Source organism: Trifolium pratense, linkage group LG6, assembly GCF_020283565.1.
Source record: "Trifolium pratense cultivar HEN17-A07 linkage group LG6, ARS_RC_1.1, whole genome shotgun sequence".
Lineage (NCBI taxonomy): Eukaryota > Viridiplantae > Streptophyta > Magnoliopsida > Fabales > Fabaceae > Trifolium > Trifolium pratense.
Window position 1 is genome coordinate 8,150,835 of NC_060064.1, and position 20,049 is coordinate 8,170,883.

The 20,049-nt window shown below is 33.1% G+C and overlaps 3 protein-coding genes across 17 annotated transcripts; 1 reads left to right on the top strand and 2 right to left on the bottom strand.

The window, feature by feature from the left end:
• Positions 1 to 1,279: 1,279 nt before the first annotated feature.
• On the bottom strand, positions 1,280 to 2,751 carry LOC123891660 (5'-3' exoribonuclease 3-like). Its single transcript, XM_045941573.1, has 5 exons — positions 2,727 to 2,751; positions 2,558 to 2,567; positions 2,199 to 2,297; positions 2,034 to 2,110; positions 1,280 to 1,389 (listed from the first exon to the last, which is right to left on the bottom strand). The coding sequence occupies exons 1-5, from the start codon at positions 2,749 to 2,751 to the stop codon at positions 1,280 to 1,282; spliced, it is 321 nt and encodes a 106-aa protein (XP_045797529.1).
• LOC123892935 lies at positions 2,741 to 4,089 on the bottom strand. Its single transcript, XM_045942821.1, has 3 exons — positions 3,943 to 4,089; positions 3,095 to 3,197; positions 2,741 to 2,853 (listed from the first exon to the last, which is right to left on the bottom strand). Exons 1-3 carry the CDS (start codon positions 4,050 to 4,052, stop codon positions 2,764 to 2,766), a joined length of 303 nt encoding a protein of 100 aa, XP_045798777.1. The 5' UTR covers positions 4,053 to 4,089; the 3' UTR covers positions 2,741 to 2,763.
• A 6,015-nt stretch (positions 4,090 to 10,104) lies between these two features.
• LOC123892936 (probable E3 ubiquitin-protein ligase RHG1A) lies at positions 10,105 to 18,412 on the top strand. Of its 15 annotated transcripts, none has more exons than XM_045942836.1 (9): positions 10,160 to 10,291; positions 11,400 to 11,441; positions 13,381 to 13,447; positions 15,673 to 15,777; positions 15,903 to 16,664; positions 16,755 to 17,173; positions 17,532 to 17,630; positions 17,716 to 17,853; positions 18,021 to 18,412. In XM_045942836.1, exons 4-9 carry the CDS (start codon positions 15,675 to 15,677, stop codon positions 18,168 to 18,170), a joined length of 1,671 nt encoding a protein of 556 aa, XP_045798792.1. In that variant the 5' UTR covers positions 10,160 to 10,291; positions 11,400 to 11,441; positions 13,381 to 13,447; positions 15,673 to 15,674; the 3' UTR covers positions 18,171 to 18,412. The 15 variants fall into 15 exon arrangements, with proteins under 15 accessions (XP_045798790.1, XP_045798789.1, XP_045798784.1 ...); XM_045942822.1 differs by lacking the exon at positions 10,160 to 10,291 and adding an exon at positions 11,753 to 12,923 and having other exon boundaries at positions 11,398 to 11,441; positions 16,755 to 17,179; XM_045942823.1 differs by lacking the exon at positions 10,160 to 10,291 and adding an exon at positions 11,753 to 12,923 and having other exon boundaries at positions 11,398 to 11,441.
• The last annotated feature ends 1,637 nt before the right edge of the window (positions 18,413 to 20,049 follow it).

A 20,049-nucleotide genomic window follows, 5' to 3' on the forward strand; every position in this document is an offset into this window, starting at 1 on the left:
TTCGTCTCGATGAGTATTGTCAAAATATCAAATTTTTATAATTTTTACTATTATACAATTAAAAATATTAATCGTCAAAGTTATGCATCGACATGCGTGAAACAGTCAACCGTATCAATCAAATTGGGACGTAGGGAGTATTATTTTAAAGAATTAATCTTCTTCTGGTCTCTAACTTTAAAGTTGTTTTTTCACTCAAAGAATTAACCTCTCTTATTATTTAACTTTAAAGGAGTTGTTGTTGAAATATTTTAATGGAATTGCATTACCCTAAGGTATTTAAACCCAATTCATATACTAACCTACCTTGATAACATTCCTAGGGGTGGAGACAATGTCAAAAATTAGAAATTTCCCATTAATAAGAGGGATAATCAAAAAGATAGAAAGTCAAACACTCTTTAGAAATTACTAGCCAAAAACACAATGTTCAATAAATAGCTATAGGACACACAATATAACTAAAGATATGATAAACAAAAAATAAATATTGGTCAAGTTTGAGAGCCATAATCGCTAGGGGAGGGACCCATAACACACTAACACCACATTTCCTTTCCTCCTTCTTAATCGTCACTAGTGCAGAAAGGGGATTCCACTACTGGCCAAACAGACTTTCCACTACTGGCCGTGGCCGTAGTGAATGCTGGCGTCGTTGTAAGTCCAGACTTTCCACGTCGGGTCTTTTAATACCCGTCGTGGTATGTATATTTCTTCTTTAATTATTATTTAAAATTATGGACTTTCCACGTCGGTTTTTCCAATTACCCGTAGTGGTATGTATGGGATTCCACGTCGGTTATAGTGAATATCAGTAGTGGTATGTATGGTTTCAAATTTTTTAAATATAAATCATGGGGATTCCACTACGGGTATTTACACATATCCGTAGTGGTATGTATGGTTTTCCAGTTTTTTATTAAAGAATTGGGGATTCCACTACGGGTATTTACACATATCCGTAGTGGTATGTATGGTTTTCCAAGAATTGGGGATTCCACTACGGGTAATTACTTTTGAGCAGGTTCTTCTAAGAAAATTTAACAAAAAAGTTAGATACAAAATTCACAATTCACGTAACAGAACAAACAACAATGAGTATAGGTAGATTATATCTTATAAGCTTCAATTCTCATAACACATCAGAGAGCAGTTAAATACCAAGATGAACACAAAAAGGTCCTATTAACAAATAAGGTAGAAGAGAAACCCACTACTTTATACGATTTTAATATGAAACTTCCAATAATCTCTTGAACAATTCAAACAATATCAGTATTCAATAACAGATGATGCAACAAAAGATGGTTGGCAAAAATCCTGGAACTTGACTTGGGTCTTCCCCACATGAAAAACAAGCCTTCAAAAATGAGGACGCCATCGAACCATCTGTTACAATTAAGAATTTACATGCTTAAACATATGCTCATATGAATTACATTACATAGTAAAGTAAAGAGATTGTTTTAACCCTGAGAACAACAACAGAACATTTTTAGACAAAAACAAGTAACAGGATCTCAGTAATAGACGTTTTTGCAGGAACTGCCTATATAGCCTATCATAATGTAGTCTACAGAAGTGGTATAGTTATTAACTACAAGGAAAAGGAAAACATATCATACAAAAATTCATTGTTTTTATATTAATTGGAGATCTCTGCAATGGATTCAGTTATTCTCCTTGTCATGTAAAGAGTGACAAAACAAAAAGACCAAGTGCAGGGCTCGTGTCTTGTGTCCTAAGACCCAGCGTAGCGCAGGTCTATCTACATGACCCTTTGAAGTGAAAAATTCATAAGAGGGGATCCATGGCTTACTAATGAAATGCTAAAAATTTAATATTCATATGGAAACTAATACAGATAGACATATGGAGAATAAAGAGCTATAGGAATTACTTTCTTTGCCTGGAAACTGATACAGATAATTCAGTAAGTTACTTAATACAGATAATTACATAGGGGAGAGCAATACAGATAATTCAGTGAAACTTCTAAAACTTTTTGAGTGTGCGCTGTATTATAGATATACCTATTGGATAAAAGTCAATAATTGGCAAGTTTGGATCGGTCATAAGTTTCCTATATGGCTCGGGCAGAGCATGAGAGCTGCAGATATATCATATTTTCAAGGTTACATAAACTTACATTTTGTTGAAGTTACAATATTAAGGGAAAAATGGGATAGCAATTAAACCTTGCAGCAGGAAAAACTCCGAGAAGCTGATCAAATGGTTTGAATGGAGTAACCAACTCAAAGTTAATATTGAGCTCACCAAGGTCCTTAAGATCAGACCTGTTTTGCAAAAAGAAATAACAAAAAGGATAAACATAAAACAATCAAGGAATGGTTTAAACCAAGAAATTTGATTCTTGTATTCGGTCAATATAAATAAAGCTATGATCTTACTTATCAAAATTTTAAACCCAATTCATATTTTGCACATTGCCAAGAAAAAATGGACTTGATTTATACCAAAACCGAGAAAGTTATTCATCAAGAATTGGTCAGGTGGCGGTGATCTATGACACACATCCAACATTCACTTAGAATACCACATAAGATCTATACAGAAATATCAATAGAACAATGGAAAGACAAAGTCAAGGAACATGTTCTGAGCGCGTACCACTTATCTCACGATAAATTTCTATCTAACAAAATTTTGTTACAACAACTGAAGATTCATATAGCATTCCAAAGAAAATTAGAAAAAGAACTCACCATTGCCAAGAACAAACACCTTCATAATAATCACAAACTATCTATATAAACGCTTGAACGATATTACCTCTCCACCCACAAATAGAAGTGCCAGATCGAGAGGATCCTGAGATTTCTTCCCTTTGCACTATCCAAAAAAATAAATTTTGAAAAAGGGAATTAAAAATACAACAGCAGACACAATTGTAGAAGAAACATAAACTGAATAAATACTAGCACACATATATATATATATATATATATATATATATATATATATATATAGAAAGCAAAATAGCAGGCCATTCTTCTTGATAAAGGTTGAGAAAAGGATGAAGAGAAGTGCGGAATACATAATAGGAAAGTAGTGTTGTGGATATGTATAATACCAGAAAATTTGACCAGCCTGCTTCAGATAAAACAGACTTTGCTAGGTCTTTTGGAGAAATGACCTGATAATTAACAGACTCCTTCAATCCATTGTCTGAGACTCTGCAGAGGTCCAAAAAGATATAAACAATTTTCTGATTTGTTGAACAACATAATGTAAACATGAAACATGAAGCATCTAGCATATTAACACTGTTACCACTAAGCACAACAAGAACAAGATGAGGGTGTTGCATATTTTTCCATTTTAACCCTGTTTATCTTTTCTGGTTATCGGCTTCTTTTCATTCTAACCTGGTTTATGTTTTTAGATTATCTTCTGCTTTTATTCTCTACTTACTATACATCTTAAAAACCACCATAAATCATAGAATGAAACTTTGTTGAATAATCCATGAAACCTATCCCCAGCCTGACCATGACTGTGATGAATGAAATGTGGTGCCAATCTGAAAAGAAACCTAAAATTGCTGATCTATTAGAATTACACTATTATTAATTACTAAATCTCGGTAGATCAAGCCACGCACGCGACTTCTACTATCATCTCCTAAACCTTGGAGAACCACAAAAAATTTGTATCTCCTAAATTAAAACAAATCTAGCGTTGCTAGCTATCTAATAATTCTGATTATTACTAGCGACGCAGACATGAATGAAACAGCATAAAGAGATTGATCAAGCCACACGACTTTTACTATCATCATCTCCTAAACCCTTGGAAAACCAGAAAACTTTTCTATCTCCTAAATTATAACAAATCTACTGTTTCTAGCTATATCTAACTTTAATTCTAATTATTCGCGATGCAGAGACATGAATCAAATGGCATAAAGAGATGAATTACAGGTTATAATGAGATGACCAAAGAAATGCGGGAACTGTGGAAGAGGGAATTGACAAAACTCCATTTGGAATGAAAATTGCAACAATCAAAGCAAGTATCGGCAACATCATCGTTCTAACTTCGCCCCTGAAATAACCAAATACAAATTAATTAATGAATCGAATAAACTTCAGATTGAGTTCAAAACTGAAAACAATTACTGTTGCAGATTTAAGAAAGGAATGAATTCGGATGAGATTTGAATTCAGAATTGAATCGAGAATGAAAACCTAATCGTAACTAACCTCTTTGAACACAATCTGAAGGTACATCACAATCACAATGAGAATTTTATGTGTTTGCTGTGATTTGGGATTTAGGGATTTGGGATTTAGGGATTTCAAAGAGTTTTATGCCATGATTTGGAATTTCGAAGTCACGATTTGGGATTTGTGGGACGAAGACGAAGAAGATGAAGTCTAGCTCACTGCGTTTCGCTGCGTTTGGATGAAAAAACGAACGCTGCGTGAATGAATTGAATGAAAAGAACAGCATATAATTAATTCTCAGTTAAGGGATTCCACTACGGGTGAATACCAAATCCGTAGTGAAATTCAATTAAAACAAATTTCAACGTAATTACAACAATGCCACCGTGTCTACTTTTCACTACTGATTTAAGAAAACCAGTAGTGAAATCCCTTGTCTATGAACTTTTCACTACTGGTATTCAAATATCAGTAGTGGAATCCTTTGGTTAAATGTGTTTCACTACTGGTATTCACATACCAGTAGTGGAATCCCTTATCCAAAAGTCATTTTTCTACTAGTGCGTGCATCAATTACTAAGCTTAAATGTTGCTAAAGTTAGGAAGAGTCCATAGTCAACATGATTTACTTGTACCATGCAACATGTTCTTGGCGTGCCATAAAAAAAACCACATCAACACCAAGGTTTGACATATAACATTCATGAGAAGGATTGAAGCACACGAAAACTAGTCCCAATTATTACCTCACTAATCACGTCACATGGGGGGATATTGGATAACTTCTATATCCCCTAATATATAAACATGTTTGTCTTTTGAAATAAAAAAAAAAAATTATTATTAACATAATGTAAGAAAGATAAGGAATATAACTATTTAATCAATTTCATTGGCTATACTTCTAGATAAGGTGAAGATGAGAACATGGTGATAATTGAATAGATGGACTACTTATTAGTATTATTTTAAAATGGATAGATGCACTATTGTTCAAAAAAAGATAGAGTACTATTGTTACTTGTCAAATAAATGATGGCCTCTATTGTTAAATAAGGGAGCACTCACCTCATAATCTAGACTACTATTTAACAACACTACATTGACAATAGTACAAAATAGATGATGATCTAATTGATCAAGAGTAAACATATATAGAAAAAATGCACTTGTGTTCTTTTAATAGTGGAGGATAAAGAATTGAAACATGCATGTTTCATTGTTTATAAGATGCTTTGTTGAAACTTGAAACTATATGTGGTCAAATACGTCACCTCTTTGGTATGGTTTAATCTATGCACCAATAATTAGGCCATTGTGAAATCACAAAGGGTCAAAGTAAGTGGGGGGCCTAGTGAATTTATGCTGCATATATATAAATATTAACAATTGGAGCATTAGCCAAAGCCTAATCCAATGCATATGCTCTTGGTGAGTTAGGTCCACTGTCCCTTATCCTTTAATTTATCTCTCTCTTTTTCTTCCTAGTGCATTGTACATATTCTTCAATTATCTACTGTTTACTGTTGTATATATTTCTTACGTTCGAGTTGATTTTACTTTTTAATATCTGACTCAATAATCGACTAATTCTATAAAATAAAATAAAAAAACGATTTTATTATCCACTAACTACTAACTAGAGCAAAACTTTATACATAGATTCATTATTTCACCGAGTTAAATAATACTACTAAATAGTAGTGATACTTCAACTGTCAAAAAAAAAAAGTAGTGATACTTCAAAAAATATGAATAAAGAGACAATGTAAATGTAAATGTGTGTCGACATGCCATGGTTCTAATACATTTTCAGCCAAAGAAAACGTGTCGTTCATTGTAAGGGAAGATCGACATGGCCACGTATTAACAAAATAATATGTTGACATCCATTGTACCGATCGGGCTTTGAACTCTTCTTTTTGAAGTTTACACTCCAACTGCAACAATATGTAATTGGGAAGATAGTATGTATGTATGATATATTCAACATGAGGACAACGAGGTGAAATATATAATCATTTCAACTTTTAACTCGATAAAAGCTTAAACAAAATGATCACCAACAAATGTTTTTGTAGGAATGATTTTTAATCCTATTTTATTTATTTTGGGAAGCTATTATAACATTTGTACAATTGACCTTTCTTTGACACAATACATTAGGACTAAAACAGTCGAGTTTCTACTATTCAAATATAATAACAAGCATTGACCAAAAAAAATACTATAACACAAGCATGATAATTAATTTATTAGAAACTTATTTTGTCAGTTCTGGTGAGCATAAGTTGTAGTGATATTATATGTAATATGCAGCGATGAAAATTTGAACTTTGTATTTTTATTTATTTGTCTTAAAAATTGAAATTCTAACCACTAAACTATTTGGAAAAAAAAAACTTGATTTCTCCTATAGTTTTTTGATAAGACGAAGAATATCTAAACATCAGGGGACAAAGCAACCTTCGCCCCCGTCCTCTGCCTATATATCCTTATTATATTAAAAAAAGAAAAAGAAATATATACAATAACTAGGGGGACATAAACCTTAACACAGTGATTCCAAGGACCATGAAACAAAATAGACCAACTTGTAGATAATCCTAAAAGACAAAATAGAAGTCCTAAATGTCAAAGCGAATGAAATGACCGTCAACACGAGAAAGATTCACGTACTCGCTACTCCCTGCACCAAGCAGTAAGCGATTATGGTTTTTTCAAGCTAACAATCCGAAATCAAAGAATGATATGTATATTGAGATAGATCCGACACAAAATAGGCAATATGAAATCACTCTATCAAACATTGAGGAAAAAGTTTTGTTGTGAATCCAAATCACCCAGAACCAGTTGAAAGCCAAATCGAGGGATATATCAATCAATGGGACTAGGCACCACAAGCAAACGAATCACCAAAACATACAGGAACCTGTTAGCACGACAAACGACTACTACCTCGTCAACACGGAGTATCTGTGCACCTAGCCCTTTCGAGCAATATTAGGCCAAATCCGATCTTGATTAATCCAACTCGTAGAAAGCTTCCAACAAAACATGCAGTAGGCGAAGCCGCCTATCTAAACAACATCTCCGTCTGTGGCATAAGAACAAAAAACAACAAAAAATAGAACCCACCATGAATGAGAATGTCAAATGGATCCCGTCAACATGAAAACAACTGACCCACTGGCGAACTCACGACAACAACAAATACTCTCGTCGGCATGTCTGTCGAAAGCTTTCGCCTCCTTCTTGTTGTGTCAATTTTGTTCCTCCACCGCCGAAAACGAGTTTACGTAACACACTGTTCATCCGTTTGACCCAGACTGCAAACAGGACACGCGAACCCAAACTGCCAGAGAGAAGGCTCAAAACCGACCTGACAGACACAAAATTGATTTCTCTTATCTTCTTTTTAAAATACCATTGCAAATTATCGATCAAGGATACATTCTACAAAAATTGAACAAAGAAATCAATTTGTAATTTCTCTCCTTATTTTTAATAACAATATTGAAGATCACTTTATAAATTCCCCTTCTCATCTGTCACGTCCACTCATAATTTCTTTAGTTTGTGCACATTTTGTGCCAAACTATGATTATGTTTAATGTATAGATTGTTTTAGTTGCTTCAATTTTTTTTATTTATAAAAACTACTAAAACAATTTCTTATTTTAATAAAAATACCATTCTTTCAAATTATGATTAATTTAAAAAGCTTAAACAAATTAATACAATCATAAAATAAATAAACTAAAAAAATGGTTAGAATTAGATAAAAAGTAAACGAATAAAAGTACAACAATGAAATTAATCGAAAGTTAAAAAACTTTGGTTTTTTTTTTTATGGGAATTTTTGTCGCTTTATTTATATATATAAGATAAGATAGACTAATAGGTATAAGAAAAAGAATCTCTAGAAGAAAAAAAGGTTTTCTTTACGCACTAAAAAAGTATTAGAAGAAGGAAAAATCCTATGTCAAAAATAAAAGTTGAAAAAACTTTGGCCTCAAGCCAGAGGCCCAGAGCACCCCACATGAATGCGTTGAGAATTGAGTCATTGTACGAAACAAATTTATTTTCTTGGCGTTGCGGTATAATGGGTTGGGTTGTTTGTTGAGTCAACACACGCATCTACGAAACGATGCAGCCGTGGCGCGAAGTATCTTACGGGATTTTGGCGCAAATTATTTGGTTTGTCTAATATAACCTCGTATAATGTTTTTTTTTCCTTCTAAGAATAAAAAATCAGAGATATAATATAATGATATAGAATAAACATTTTAGGACATAAATTTATTTAACAAATTATTGTACAGTTTGTGTCAAAAAATAAATTATTGTACATTATTTTATTTAATATTTGTTTTTTTAATTGATAGAAACATCACATATATTATACATGCAAGAATCGATGTTCGAACTCCAGATATTCCACTAGACTACTAGACAAAAAAAAATATTTAATAACTGTTAAGCCACAATTTAAAAACACAATTAATTAATTATTTTTAATAAAATTCTATTAATTTTAGATTTAAAGTAGGAGTACTAGAATATCTCCTCTTCTTTTAAGGGTGATTTAATTAACTTAGCTTATCCATTACTGATGTGTTTGATCTACTAAAACTAGATGATTGGACCGAACAACTTTTATTCTACAATATTTGATTTAAAAATTAACTATCAAACTTGACAAAATAGGTAACAAGAGACAAGATAAAAGTTAGATAACTTTTTTTTTTTTACTATAATACAACTATGAAAAATATGTAAATATCTATTTTAATTTTGAATATAAAAAATATTATCTCTTTATATTTCTCTTTACTATCTTGTTCTGTTCAATACTTACTATTTTACGAATCAAACACATCTTACATTTTAATTTTTTTTTGGAAGATGTAAGAGGTGTAACATACTAATTCACTCAACCACTTCACAAAATATCTCTAATTCTCATAAATACATAAATAATTCATTAAATTACTTGAGAAAAAAAAAGAAGTAAAAATAGAAGCAGTAGAGTATTAAGATATTTTAGAATCAAATCAAAGAGTATAAAGATTTTACACTATTTTTTTTGTCCAAACACTACATTTTAATAAGAGATTTTTGAATTATACTACTTTTTTTTATATGTCAAAATATATTATATTTTTCTCTTTTATGTTGAAATCTACACTTTACATGCTGAGAAAATGAATATTATCTATTTCTGTCAAATATATTTTATTGAGATTGAAATATTTAGATGCTTTTATTATACCTAGGGGTATTCATAATCTAAATAACCCTCCATATGTGTGCATTAATCTTTTATGGAAGGATAATATTGGTGTTCATTTCAATAGTAGAATTTCTTTGTAATCTGGCCTAGCAGTCTCCCTTGTAAAAAAATAAAAAAAGAATAATTTATTAGTTTTATATTTTTTCTGTTTTATGTGTCATCCATTTGGACTGATTTTCACTTTTGTGTGAATTTATAAAATCTGATTTTATGTCTCTCAATATTTATATTTCATAATTTAATATTTTTCTTATAAAAAAATAGTATAAACACAATTTTTGAATGCGATGATCAAATTGTGGTCGTCCCTACTAAATTTAGCATCAATCGTCACTAATCAACTAATTATTGACCACACTCAGTAATTTTAGTAATTGATACTATGAGATGATAACAAATAATTTAAAAAAGTAGTAAATATTTTATTTTTTTATAGAAAATCTATGATAATAATTAGATTTGGTACCTTTTGATTCATAAAAGGAAAGAAAATCTTAAACGGCAGAGTAATAGTATGTGAAGAAGACGGAGCAGTTAACGCATTGTATCGGTAACCGGTTAATAATTGGGCCGTGCAATTCAATATACAAATTCTTTTTCTTCTCATCCTCTTGTTTCTTTCTTTTTATTATTTATTTATTATTTATATTTTTTCTCTATAAACAACAACCGCTTTATTTCATTGTCTCCTTCCTTCTTCAAACAAACCCCTCACACCATCCTTCCTTCTTCCTCTCCTCTCTCTCTCTCTCATCTTCCGTTTTCCAGATCGTTACTCAACCGATTCCTCTTCCATCTCCGATTCGTAAGCCACCTTTATCTTCTCATTTATGATTTCTGATTCTATTACATCGATTCTCTATGATTACCGTTTTCAATTTTGTTTACTTTTTGATCATCATCATCATCATCATCATCATCATCATCATCATCATCATCATAATCATCTTCTTACGGTTTATGTTTCGTACTTTTTTTTTGTATGTGTAACTCGAATCGCTTACTTGATCAGTTTCTGATTTTCGATTATTTTGCTTCTGATTCATCATCAATCATAGTTTTCACCTTTATTTTGATTTTTATGTATTGATGATTTTAGTTATTCTCAGATTGCTTTGTTTGGTTGAGATTTTTGGATTTCTCATGAAATCCTATGGTTTATTACTTTATTATATTATATAATAATTTATTTATATGAATTTTTATTCTATGATTTTTTTTCCTGGATTTGTATTTTTTGTTTGCCTTAGCTTATGTAACAGATATAAATACATAAAGTCTCTATGGTGAGACTCAAGTGTGTGTGGTGGCATCATTGTTATTTTTCATGGTTGTGGATTTATATATATTTTTTGTGTGCTTGTTTGTTCATAAAGGAATCTGATTGTGGTAGTTGGTTTTTTAAGTGGATATATTTTTATGCCTCATTACAATTTGGTGCTGATTTGAAGTGCTGTGAATCACTCAAATTTGCATGATTTTACTATGTGATGGAAAGCTTTCACATTTGACATCTCTTTATAATAGAAGTGAAAAAGCCACGAATTGTTAACGTTTGTTTATACTACAGGATGTACATAATGTCCATTATATGTAGTTCATACTGATACTTCATATACACTACTAACTCTTCGTTAGAATTTCTTTCATTGTCTTATATATATGAAGGGAAGAAAATAATATTATTTTGGTCTGTGTTATATCATCTTTGGTTGTCTTCATATTTGCGTCATTAAGCTCGTGGTTCATGATTTTTAGTCCTCATAATTTTGTTTATATTTTTGATATTTTATACTAATTGTCTATAAAAAATTATAGTTTTGTATATTTGGTGCTACTGCAGATTTTTGGTCTTGTTATTTATTAAATTTTCTTAGAATCAATTAGGTTTAGATGGTTTTTTTATAATGCAGGTTTCTTGTTGCTGTTGGTGTGTTGTACATCTTCAAGCGCAGGTGAGATGCGAGTTAATTGGAAATTTATTCTTTATAATATTTGATATATCTTTTAAAAAGGTTTTAATAATTTGCACCCCTCTATGGGTTTATACATTAAAAATTTATTATTGTTGCCATTTGCAAAAACTGGTTTTGCCTTCGCATCTGCGTTGTGCAGGTTATGGGAACGGGTGAACTCTTCTTCATTTGGCCCATTCCATTACATTGTCTGAATTGCAGATGGTGTTGTAGGTCCTTTTCAATCTTAGTTTAATGGGGTAACTATAGAACTCATAAGTGATGACAATTGGCATGTTCTATTTTCTCAGGATTTATTAGCATGATGATATGCCGCAGTTATGGAGTAGTAAGCCCAGTTTCTTATAGGATGAAGAAAGAATATTATACCAACGAACCTTTGTTAATTGGAAGATTGTATAAGCCTCGTTAATATGGAATGTGTCCTTTAGATCTTGAACATGCAATATCCATCTTCTGGGATTGGATGCTTGTTTGGTATGAAATGGCCTAGCAATTATGCTGAAGATATTGTGGCCATAAATTTGTTGACAACCAATGTCTAGTGATGCAAGATGTTGAATTGGGATGTTACATGAATTTTAAGGAGGGTCCTGGAACTTTACACATATCGTTGTTCTAGTTGGTGCTCTGAGGTTCTAAGATATGGATGTTGGCAAACCTTAGTAATATCTGCCCTGTGACTTGTATTGTGGAACTTTACACATATCATTGTTCTTGTCGGTGCTCTGAGGTTCAAAGATATGGATGTTGGCAAACCTCAGTAATATCTGCCCTGTGACTTGTAAATGCTCTAGTCAAATTTGTCCTGTTCTCTTGGTTTGGGATCTGCTTTGGAGATGGTGCTACTTAGTGGGGTTGGGTATAATGAGCTTAGCTATACATTGAACAAAATTTTATATAGCATTCACAGTAGTCAAGTATGCGCTACAGTTATGCAGATTGAAAGTTTGAACCTTTAGTGCATACCATTGGTGGTGGCTGCTGTAGTACTGTGCATCCACTCTTAACATTGACTGCCCTTTATGTTGGCGCAGTTTCTAATTCTGCTAACAGTTGGTTCTCCAATAATTCAACAACCCATGGTGGGTTTTGTTTAGTCAGGATGATGCTATATTTTGGATTTGGACCTTTGAATTTGTGGACATAGAAGCTGTTTGATAAGCATGAGTTGGTCATAATCTTCACTTATGATTTCTAAATGTTGTGGAATGAAGTGAAACCAATGTCAAGATGTTGATAGTCTAACCAAATTGCAGGGCACTCTTCCGGTTGCTTTGCCAATTAATAAGGGATGCAAAATATCTTACTTCCATGATCAAGCCTACATATCCTAATTTAAATTCTGTCGCCTTACTAAAGGGAAATGGATGGTCTAGGAGGACAAAAACCTGTGTTTGATTATGAAGAAAAATGATTAGGCTTGGAGATGGGCAATGTGTTTTGATTGTTAATTTTATGGTAAATAGAACATTTCTAGATGGAGAAAGCCATACTACTTACTTTGAAGCTTTTCCATCATTTTAGTGTTAAAGCCATTTTGCCACTGGATCATATCTTGAAAGATGAACATAAGTAGGGATGTATTTGCTAGAAAGAAAATATCATATACAAAACTATTAACATTGAAACCATTATAATTTGAAAGCACAATGATTAATTCTCTATCATGATGTTTTGATATATTAATTCTCTGTCAGTCTGTATTATTTTCTTATGTTTCCTGTTTTCTATAACTAATGGTTTAAGAAAGCTTCACAGTTAAGTGAGTTTTCAGTGTGTTCGGAATGACTTATTTTGAGTTTTTCAAAATGCTGAAGATAGAGCTTTTAACCGAGTTATTTTTGTTGGCATATGATCAAAATTTGTAATACATATACATGTGCTGATTTTAATTTGCCAAGCTTTTTGCAAATAGGTTCATTTGAATTATCTGAGTATATTAAGGGTGACGAGTTATGTGAGGCCTTCTCTGTTTTCTCAAAGTAAGCCAAGTTTTGATTCTTTTGAATCTCCTGCTTTATAAAATAATGAGATTTTTATTTTAATTTTTAATAATAATGATAGTATTTGACCTACTATTGCACCAATGTAAGTTTTCTATTTTAATATTTCTCTTGTCAATGTTCTGTCTAGTAGTAAACTGCTTTTTTATATTTGCAAACTCTGTTCTGTATGCTTTTATCAATACATTTCCTACCTTTTGCCTTTTCTGCCAACTCAAAGGACATATATTTTATTTTAATTCTTAAAAGAGATTTTCACTGCCATTTTTTCCCATTCGTTTTAAACAAACAAGTTTTGTATGAAATTGTATATTTTTTGCTGGTCTCTAGGATTTACTTAATTTGTTGTTGTAGTTCTTTGGTCTTGATTACTGATTAGAAGGCACAAATAGGAGTGTTTCGCTGCTCTTTGTTTGTTGCCTCTGCACAGTTGATTATCTTTTTCGAATGCAGGAAATGATTAGAAAATGCTAACACTTCTAACACTTGCTAAACCTAGCCCAGGTAATATCTGATGTGGTTGTCATCCAATTTTCTGATCCCTCCTTTTTTTATTAAGTTAAATCTGAATTTTTGCTTCCATTAATAAACATCTAGAGTGAGGATCCATCATCTAATTTAAATCTCAACAATGTTGTATTTCTTTCTTGTGTTCATTATTCCCTCCTTTGTTTTATTGCCTCAGACGAGAAGGTGCTCTTTCTGTATCAGTGGATAGAGGCGTGAGTAAATTGGCTTCAAGTGAGTCGGCTTATTTGGGCCATTGGTTATTCATTATGATTAAGGAGACACTAGTGGCTAGTGTTTAGTGTTTATGGTCTTGTTCAGTAGATTGGTTGCAAACTCCTTTCATCCTCCACAAATAATTGCCTGTGGTGATTCTCCTCTTTGGTCGAATTGTTGTGGCTGTTGTTTATACTTCAATTTTCACCCATGCCTATTGATGGCATTTTACTCTCCAAGCTTACCTTCATTTTTCATGCAATTTTTGGCAGTGTCATATTCCTTCGAATGGTTGCATTGACCTGTTGGACAATTAAAGACATCATTTGAATCTTAATATTCATCAATCTCATATATGAATTTTTAATTATTTAGTCAAAAGAAAATCAGTAGTCTCTGTGGGTTGTTTTTTGTTTGCTAGACCCTTGGGCCCTATAAAGGGTTTAATAAAAAGTACAAAGTAGCGAAACCTAATGAGTGACTTATGAGAAATTTAAGGAAGTGCGGTAATGATGTGGAAGTGGCAATAGTGATTCCTAATGAGTGCCTTATGAGAAATTTAAGGAATTGTGATAGTGATGTGGAAGTGGCATTAGTGAATCCTAATGAGGGCCTTATGAGAAATTTAAGGAATTGTGATAGTGATGTGGAAGTGGAAATAGTGGTTGTATTTATTCATATGCTGTACGTGGGAAAGGAAAGTTTGGCTTCATATGTAACTGCAGTAGTACTCTTTTCCTACTTAGGAAGGTCATGGAAAACTTACTCTTCCCACGCATCTTACTTCATTTCTAAGTAGTGAGCCCTGCTGCGCTTGTCAGTAGTTACAGTTATTGACTTTGTTCTTACCCTTGACATGCTGCTTACAGTTCATGATAGAAAGAACCAATAACTTTTAACTTCTAAAATTTCACCTTTTGGGAGTTGTAACTTCTGGTCCAACTTTCTTTCCACAGATCTGAATGCATATGGGTTCTGTTGTACAAATAACACCGATGACATTTTCAGCAGTGCTTTACTCTTCGCATATACTACTTACTCATGGTTTTACATGTAATATTTGGTTGTCATTGATGTTTTGTTTTGAATTGAATCTGGCATCCATACAAGTTTTAGTTTATGCATTGTCATTTTCTTGCATAATCATTTTCAGTGGATTTGTATTAGCAATATGTGTGGTACTGGTATATATCTGATAATGCAGGGCTGGACAGCACCAGTAGAGCATGTTTGAACCATAATAGTTTAGACATTTGATACACTTGAGTATTTAATAACAGTTTTTTTTTCCTTCATAAGTTGTACCCATAGAGATGCTTTGGTCTCTTGCAAAAGTTTTTTGGTTTGGTTGTAGTTTTTCTCGATTGTTTTGAATTATTTGTTTTTAAATATTGAACTTGTTCAAATGGTCTTTGCATTGTAGGTTGAGTTATTTGCATATCTGACTCAATACTCTCAATTTTTGGGGTTGCAAGTAACAGTTATGGGGCATAGACACCTATACAATGCATCATCTCCAATGTTTGAGGGTGAGGCTGACCAAAATTGGAATCAAATGCATACTGATCAACATCATGTGAACCATGGTAATGTTAAATCAATATGCTTTATTTTCACTTTGATTTTGTTTCATTAGCCTTTTTTTCGTTGCAATTAACTGCATTTCTTGCACGAAACCATATCACTCATATTGAATGAACCTTCATTGCAGGGGGGACCAGCTCTTCAGAGAATGGTTCTTTCAATTATCCTGTGGAAAATATATCTATAGATAACATTTATTTCCCCTCTCATTGGAATGCCAACACAAGGTCAAATGGATATGCATCCTCTGGACTCAACATTGAAGTACCTCCTCCTCCTCATCAATTGGATACACCAGGCACTTCTAACAATCATTTTATGCATTCATCTAGTGCTGGACCTTTCTTTACAGTGTCTGAAAACTATGTACACCAGCCTTCTTCTTCTTCCAATTATGATAGACAAGCATTTCATGTTGATAGTGGTTTTATTGATCTTACAATGGGAAGTGGACGAGGACATCACAAGAGAAAGAGCCCTGGAATTCCTTCAGTCTATGAGAGAGGCAGTTCAAGTGGATATTTCAATGCTGGGAGTTCAACTGATCTTCCTATGCCTTCAGAATCACGGCCAGAGAAGCCAAATATGGATTCTCAATATATGCCGTGGGATCATGTTGCTATGACAACACCCAATTTCAGAGGTGCTGGCCTCTCAATGAAGGGTGAGAGTTCTGTAAGGAACGTGAGGAGCCGTTCTGCACTTGATTTGGAATCCAACCTGTCTAGGACCCATTTGTCAAATAACCATTCACACAACTCGTTCCCTAATGTCCCACCAGTCGGCCATTCTAGCTTGGCGGATCTTTCAGCTCAGGTTTCTACCTCTTTGACAAGAGATTGGAGCCAAATGAACGTAACTCCTGCTAATGGAAGAGTGTTATTATCAGGTTAGTTTGTGGTCAATAAATCTTTGAATCAAAACATAAACATTATATTCTCCTTGCTTGTATGTCTAAACAATCTATCTAAAAATACAGATTCTAGTACTTTTGGTCTTGAGACAAGTCACTTCCCGGTTGGAAATGCTGCTGCTACTGCTGCTAGTAATGCTACTTTAGATGTCGGAAGCTTCCATCATGAATATGGTACAAGCAGAAATCCTACTACTGCTCAAAGTTTTCAAAATTTGACTCAGACTGCTAGGGGAACACGAAGTAATTACTCTCAAAGATCCGCTCCAGCTTATAGGGCTTCTTCAAGCTTGCGCCTGGGACATCCACCTTCAGAAAATAATGGATTGCCCATGGTAGCTGAAAGTCACCCTTCTAGACATCCTAGGCCGTTGACCACTATTGGTTGGCGGAACAGTGATAGAAATGGAAGGTCAAGAATTTCGAGTGAAAGATATAGAGCATTGGCTGATGAGGCTAGTCTCCATGCTAGATTTGCTTCTGAGGTACCGGTCAGTATATCGGAACTCTAATTCTGTTTGTCAGTATTAAAGGATATATCTGTAAAATTTGACAGTTATAACACCTGCTCTCGTGTTCTGTTGCACATCATATATTTAAAACCTTAAATAGGGATGCTTGGTTTTTTTTTTTGGTAGAGAATAGGGATGCTTGGTTTATTTGCACAATTTAAGCAAATTGCTTCCATTGCAGTAATTTTTTTTTGCAGTATTCATCAGGAGCTGCAAAGCTGTTCTTTCTAGCTTTACTTCTTTTTTGCAGTATTCATCAGGAGCTGCAAAATTGTTCTTTCTAGCTTTTCTTCTACCGACTCAAATTTATTTATTTATTTTGGGTTTTCAGGGTTTCATGATTGTTGAGCGTGCTTCACTATATGGTTCTAGGAATATGCTTGATCAGCACAGAGACATGAGGTTGGACGTAGATAGCATGAGCTATGAGGTGATTACTATTACAGTTTCTTGTGTTACAATCAGTGTTATTTACTTTCAAATTTGTTAAATTACTTTATGGTTGATTTCATTAGGAACTGCTTGCACTTGGGGAGAGGATTGGCCAGGTGAACACAGGATTGTCTGAGGATGTGGTTTCCAAGTGTTTGACGGAAACAATATATTGTTCATCTGACCAATGTCAGGATGAAGGAAGCTGTGTGATCTGTCTGGTATGTTTTTCTTGGATTTGGATCCTCTCCTTCATATTTTCTCTACATCTCTCTCTCTCTCTCTCTCTCTCTCTCTCTCTCTCTCTCTCTCTTCATTATGGATTTGTAACTTTTTGTCTTTGGATGACATTAACCAGGTGCATATTTTTTTATTTTTAAACTTACAGGAAGAGTACAAGAACATGGATGATGTTGGGACACTTAAAACTTGTGGACACGACTACCATGTGAGCTGCATTAAAAAGTGGTTATCTATGAAGAAACTATGTCCTATCTGCAAAGCTTCTGCTTTGCCTGAGGATAAGAAGGATAAATAATTTATGCTTATAGTATTTATTGATCTCATTTGTACATAAATTTGGACATCCTTCAAAGGGTAGGAAACAGACTAGCTTTTGGAAATGGTGTAACAAGAATGCTACTTCATGTTAATGCATTTGTTTGGCTTCAATCTCAATTTAGTGAAGCCAGGAAATCATTATGTGAATTTGAAGCGGGTCTGGATTGCTTCTATTTTTTAAATAATAAGATATGAATAGGTTTAGCCGTTTAAGTGTTCCTTTAAACTTCTGCAATGTGTGCACCTTACTCTTGCTCTATACATTGACTTAAATTCAAGAAGTTCATATACAAGCTGATGGATCTGTGTTCAAACTATCAAATCTATTTTAAACAAGTGCAAACCCTTTTTTAAGTAATCGGAAGGTATTGAAACTGTTTTTGAGCATCGGTAGGACTGGGCTCTCAGCATAAAGTATATTCTGAGAGCACCTTCTTATAAATTTAGATTTAATCTCTCAAATATATGTTAGATTAAAACCACTCCATTGGTTGAGAATTAAGTGGATAGGGTGAAATTCTTGAAAATGTTTTTTAGGTAAAAACTTAATAGTCCCTGCTCTTTTTATGAGAGGTGTAATCTTTCTTATGTTGGACTCGATATCTTAGTGTAGGAGTGTTTTTGTCTGGATTGTTGGGATCTTGGTTGGTTTGTTCTTTCCGGTGGTTAGCCTCCCTTCTTTAGTCCTTTTGTGGTTGGTGCCCTTAGGTGTTGGGGAGTTCCTCTGTTATTTCCCCTAGGGCTTTAGGCAGCTTTGTTTTTTTGTGGTCTTTGTCTCGAGTACTTATGATGCTCCTTTGATGTACCTCTCGAATTATTTGTAGTTTTATTTTCTACATGTTTATATATTCATTTGCTATTAAAAAAAAAGTTGTAGGAAACTATAGATAAATGATGGGTCACAACTCACAACCTCCATTACATTATTTTTATTTTGAAGCAACTATTACATTATGATTTTGCACTTAAGAAACTAATATTTTCAAATATTATAGTGCATATGGTTCACAACAAAATATCTTCTTCCCCCTGATTCCCATCATTATTATCACACGTGAAAAACACCATCACCATAGTTTAGAGAAGAAGGAAAAAGCTTGGAGAAGAAGGAAAGGAAACCACCCACTACCCTTGAATTTCTCTACAAGCAAGGCAGTTACTTAAGAAGGAAGAGGAGATTTTTTGCCTATAAATAGGGTCTGCTTCAAGAGAAGAAGGAGGACAATTTTCATTGGTTCTACATACAGAATTCATCCATTCTATAGACAATTCTTTCAATCTTGTAAAGAGAAACAATTTCTTCTCTGATCATACTTGTATCCATTATCAATCTTGAATAATACAAACCCCTATGTTCGTCACCGAAACAGGTAGCATCTGTATACATTCTGTGTTAACTGTGTTCATGTGCATTGATACACTGTATTGCAGGGCTTTAAGTTATGGTGGATGTAATGGCTTTGAAGCGTGACTTAGACTATGGCATTGATCATACTTGTATTACATGAACTTAAAAAGATCTATATTGTTTATGTGTGTTCAATAACCATTATCAACGGTTTACAAAAATAAGTTTATTAATATCCTATATTATGATGTCAATTTTTTTATGAAATATTATGTTACTATAATATCAATTTTATATGATGTATGCCATATACAAATATCAATTTTAGGAGAAAATATCCACAATTTAGAGTTTGGTTTGAAGGTAAGTAAAACATGATCAATAATAGTTTCAAGTCAAGATTCGAACTCGAGTTATACAAAATAATTTGTCCTTAACAAAACATATCCCGGAAAATAATAATCATGTAACACAATATATGTTCACAATTCAAACATTTTTGTAAAAA

Bases quoted from the DNA above. Each gene is read 5' to 3' on its own strand.
- LOC123892936 (XM_045942822.1), top strand. From the start codon at position 12,876: ATGATTAGGCTTGGAGATGGGCAATGTGTTTTGATTGTTAATTTTATG. The intron at 12,924-13,380 runs GTAAATAGAACA...TTTTGCAAATAG, and splicing joins TTTTGATTGTTAATTTTATG to GTTCATTTGAATTATCTGAG. The intron at 17,854-18,020 runs GTATGTTTTTCT...TTAAACTTACAG, and splicing joins GAAGCTGTGTGATCTGTCTG to GAAGAGTACAAGAACATGGA.
- LOC123892935 (XM_045942821.1), bottom strand. From the start codon at position 4,052: ATGATGTTGCCGATACTTGCTTTGATTGTTGCAATTTTCATTCCAAAT. The intron at 3,198-3,942 runs GTAATTCATCTC...GGACCTCTGCAG, and splicing joins TGGTCATCTCATTATAACCT to AGTCTCAGACAATGGATTGA. The intron at 2,854-3,094 runs GTATTATACATA...TTTTTTGGATAG, and splicing joins CAGGCTGGTCAAATTTTCTG to TGCAAAGGGAAGAAATCTCA.
- LOC123891660 (XM_045941573.1), bottom strand. From the start codon at position 2,751: ATGAAGGTGTTTGTTCTTGGCAATG. The intron at 2,111-2,198 runs GTTTAATTGCTA...ATATATCTGCAG, and splicing joins GGAGTTTTTCCTGCTGCAAG to CTCTCATGCTCTGCCCGAGC. The intron at 1,390-2,033 runs GTATATCTATAA...TAATTGTAACAG, and splicing joins TATTGACTTTTATCCAATAG to ATGGTTCGATGGCGTCCTCA.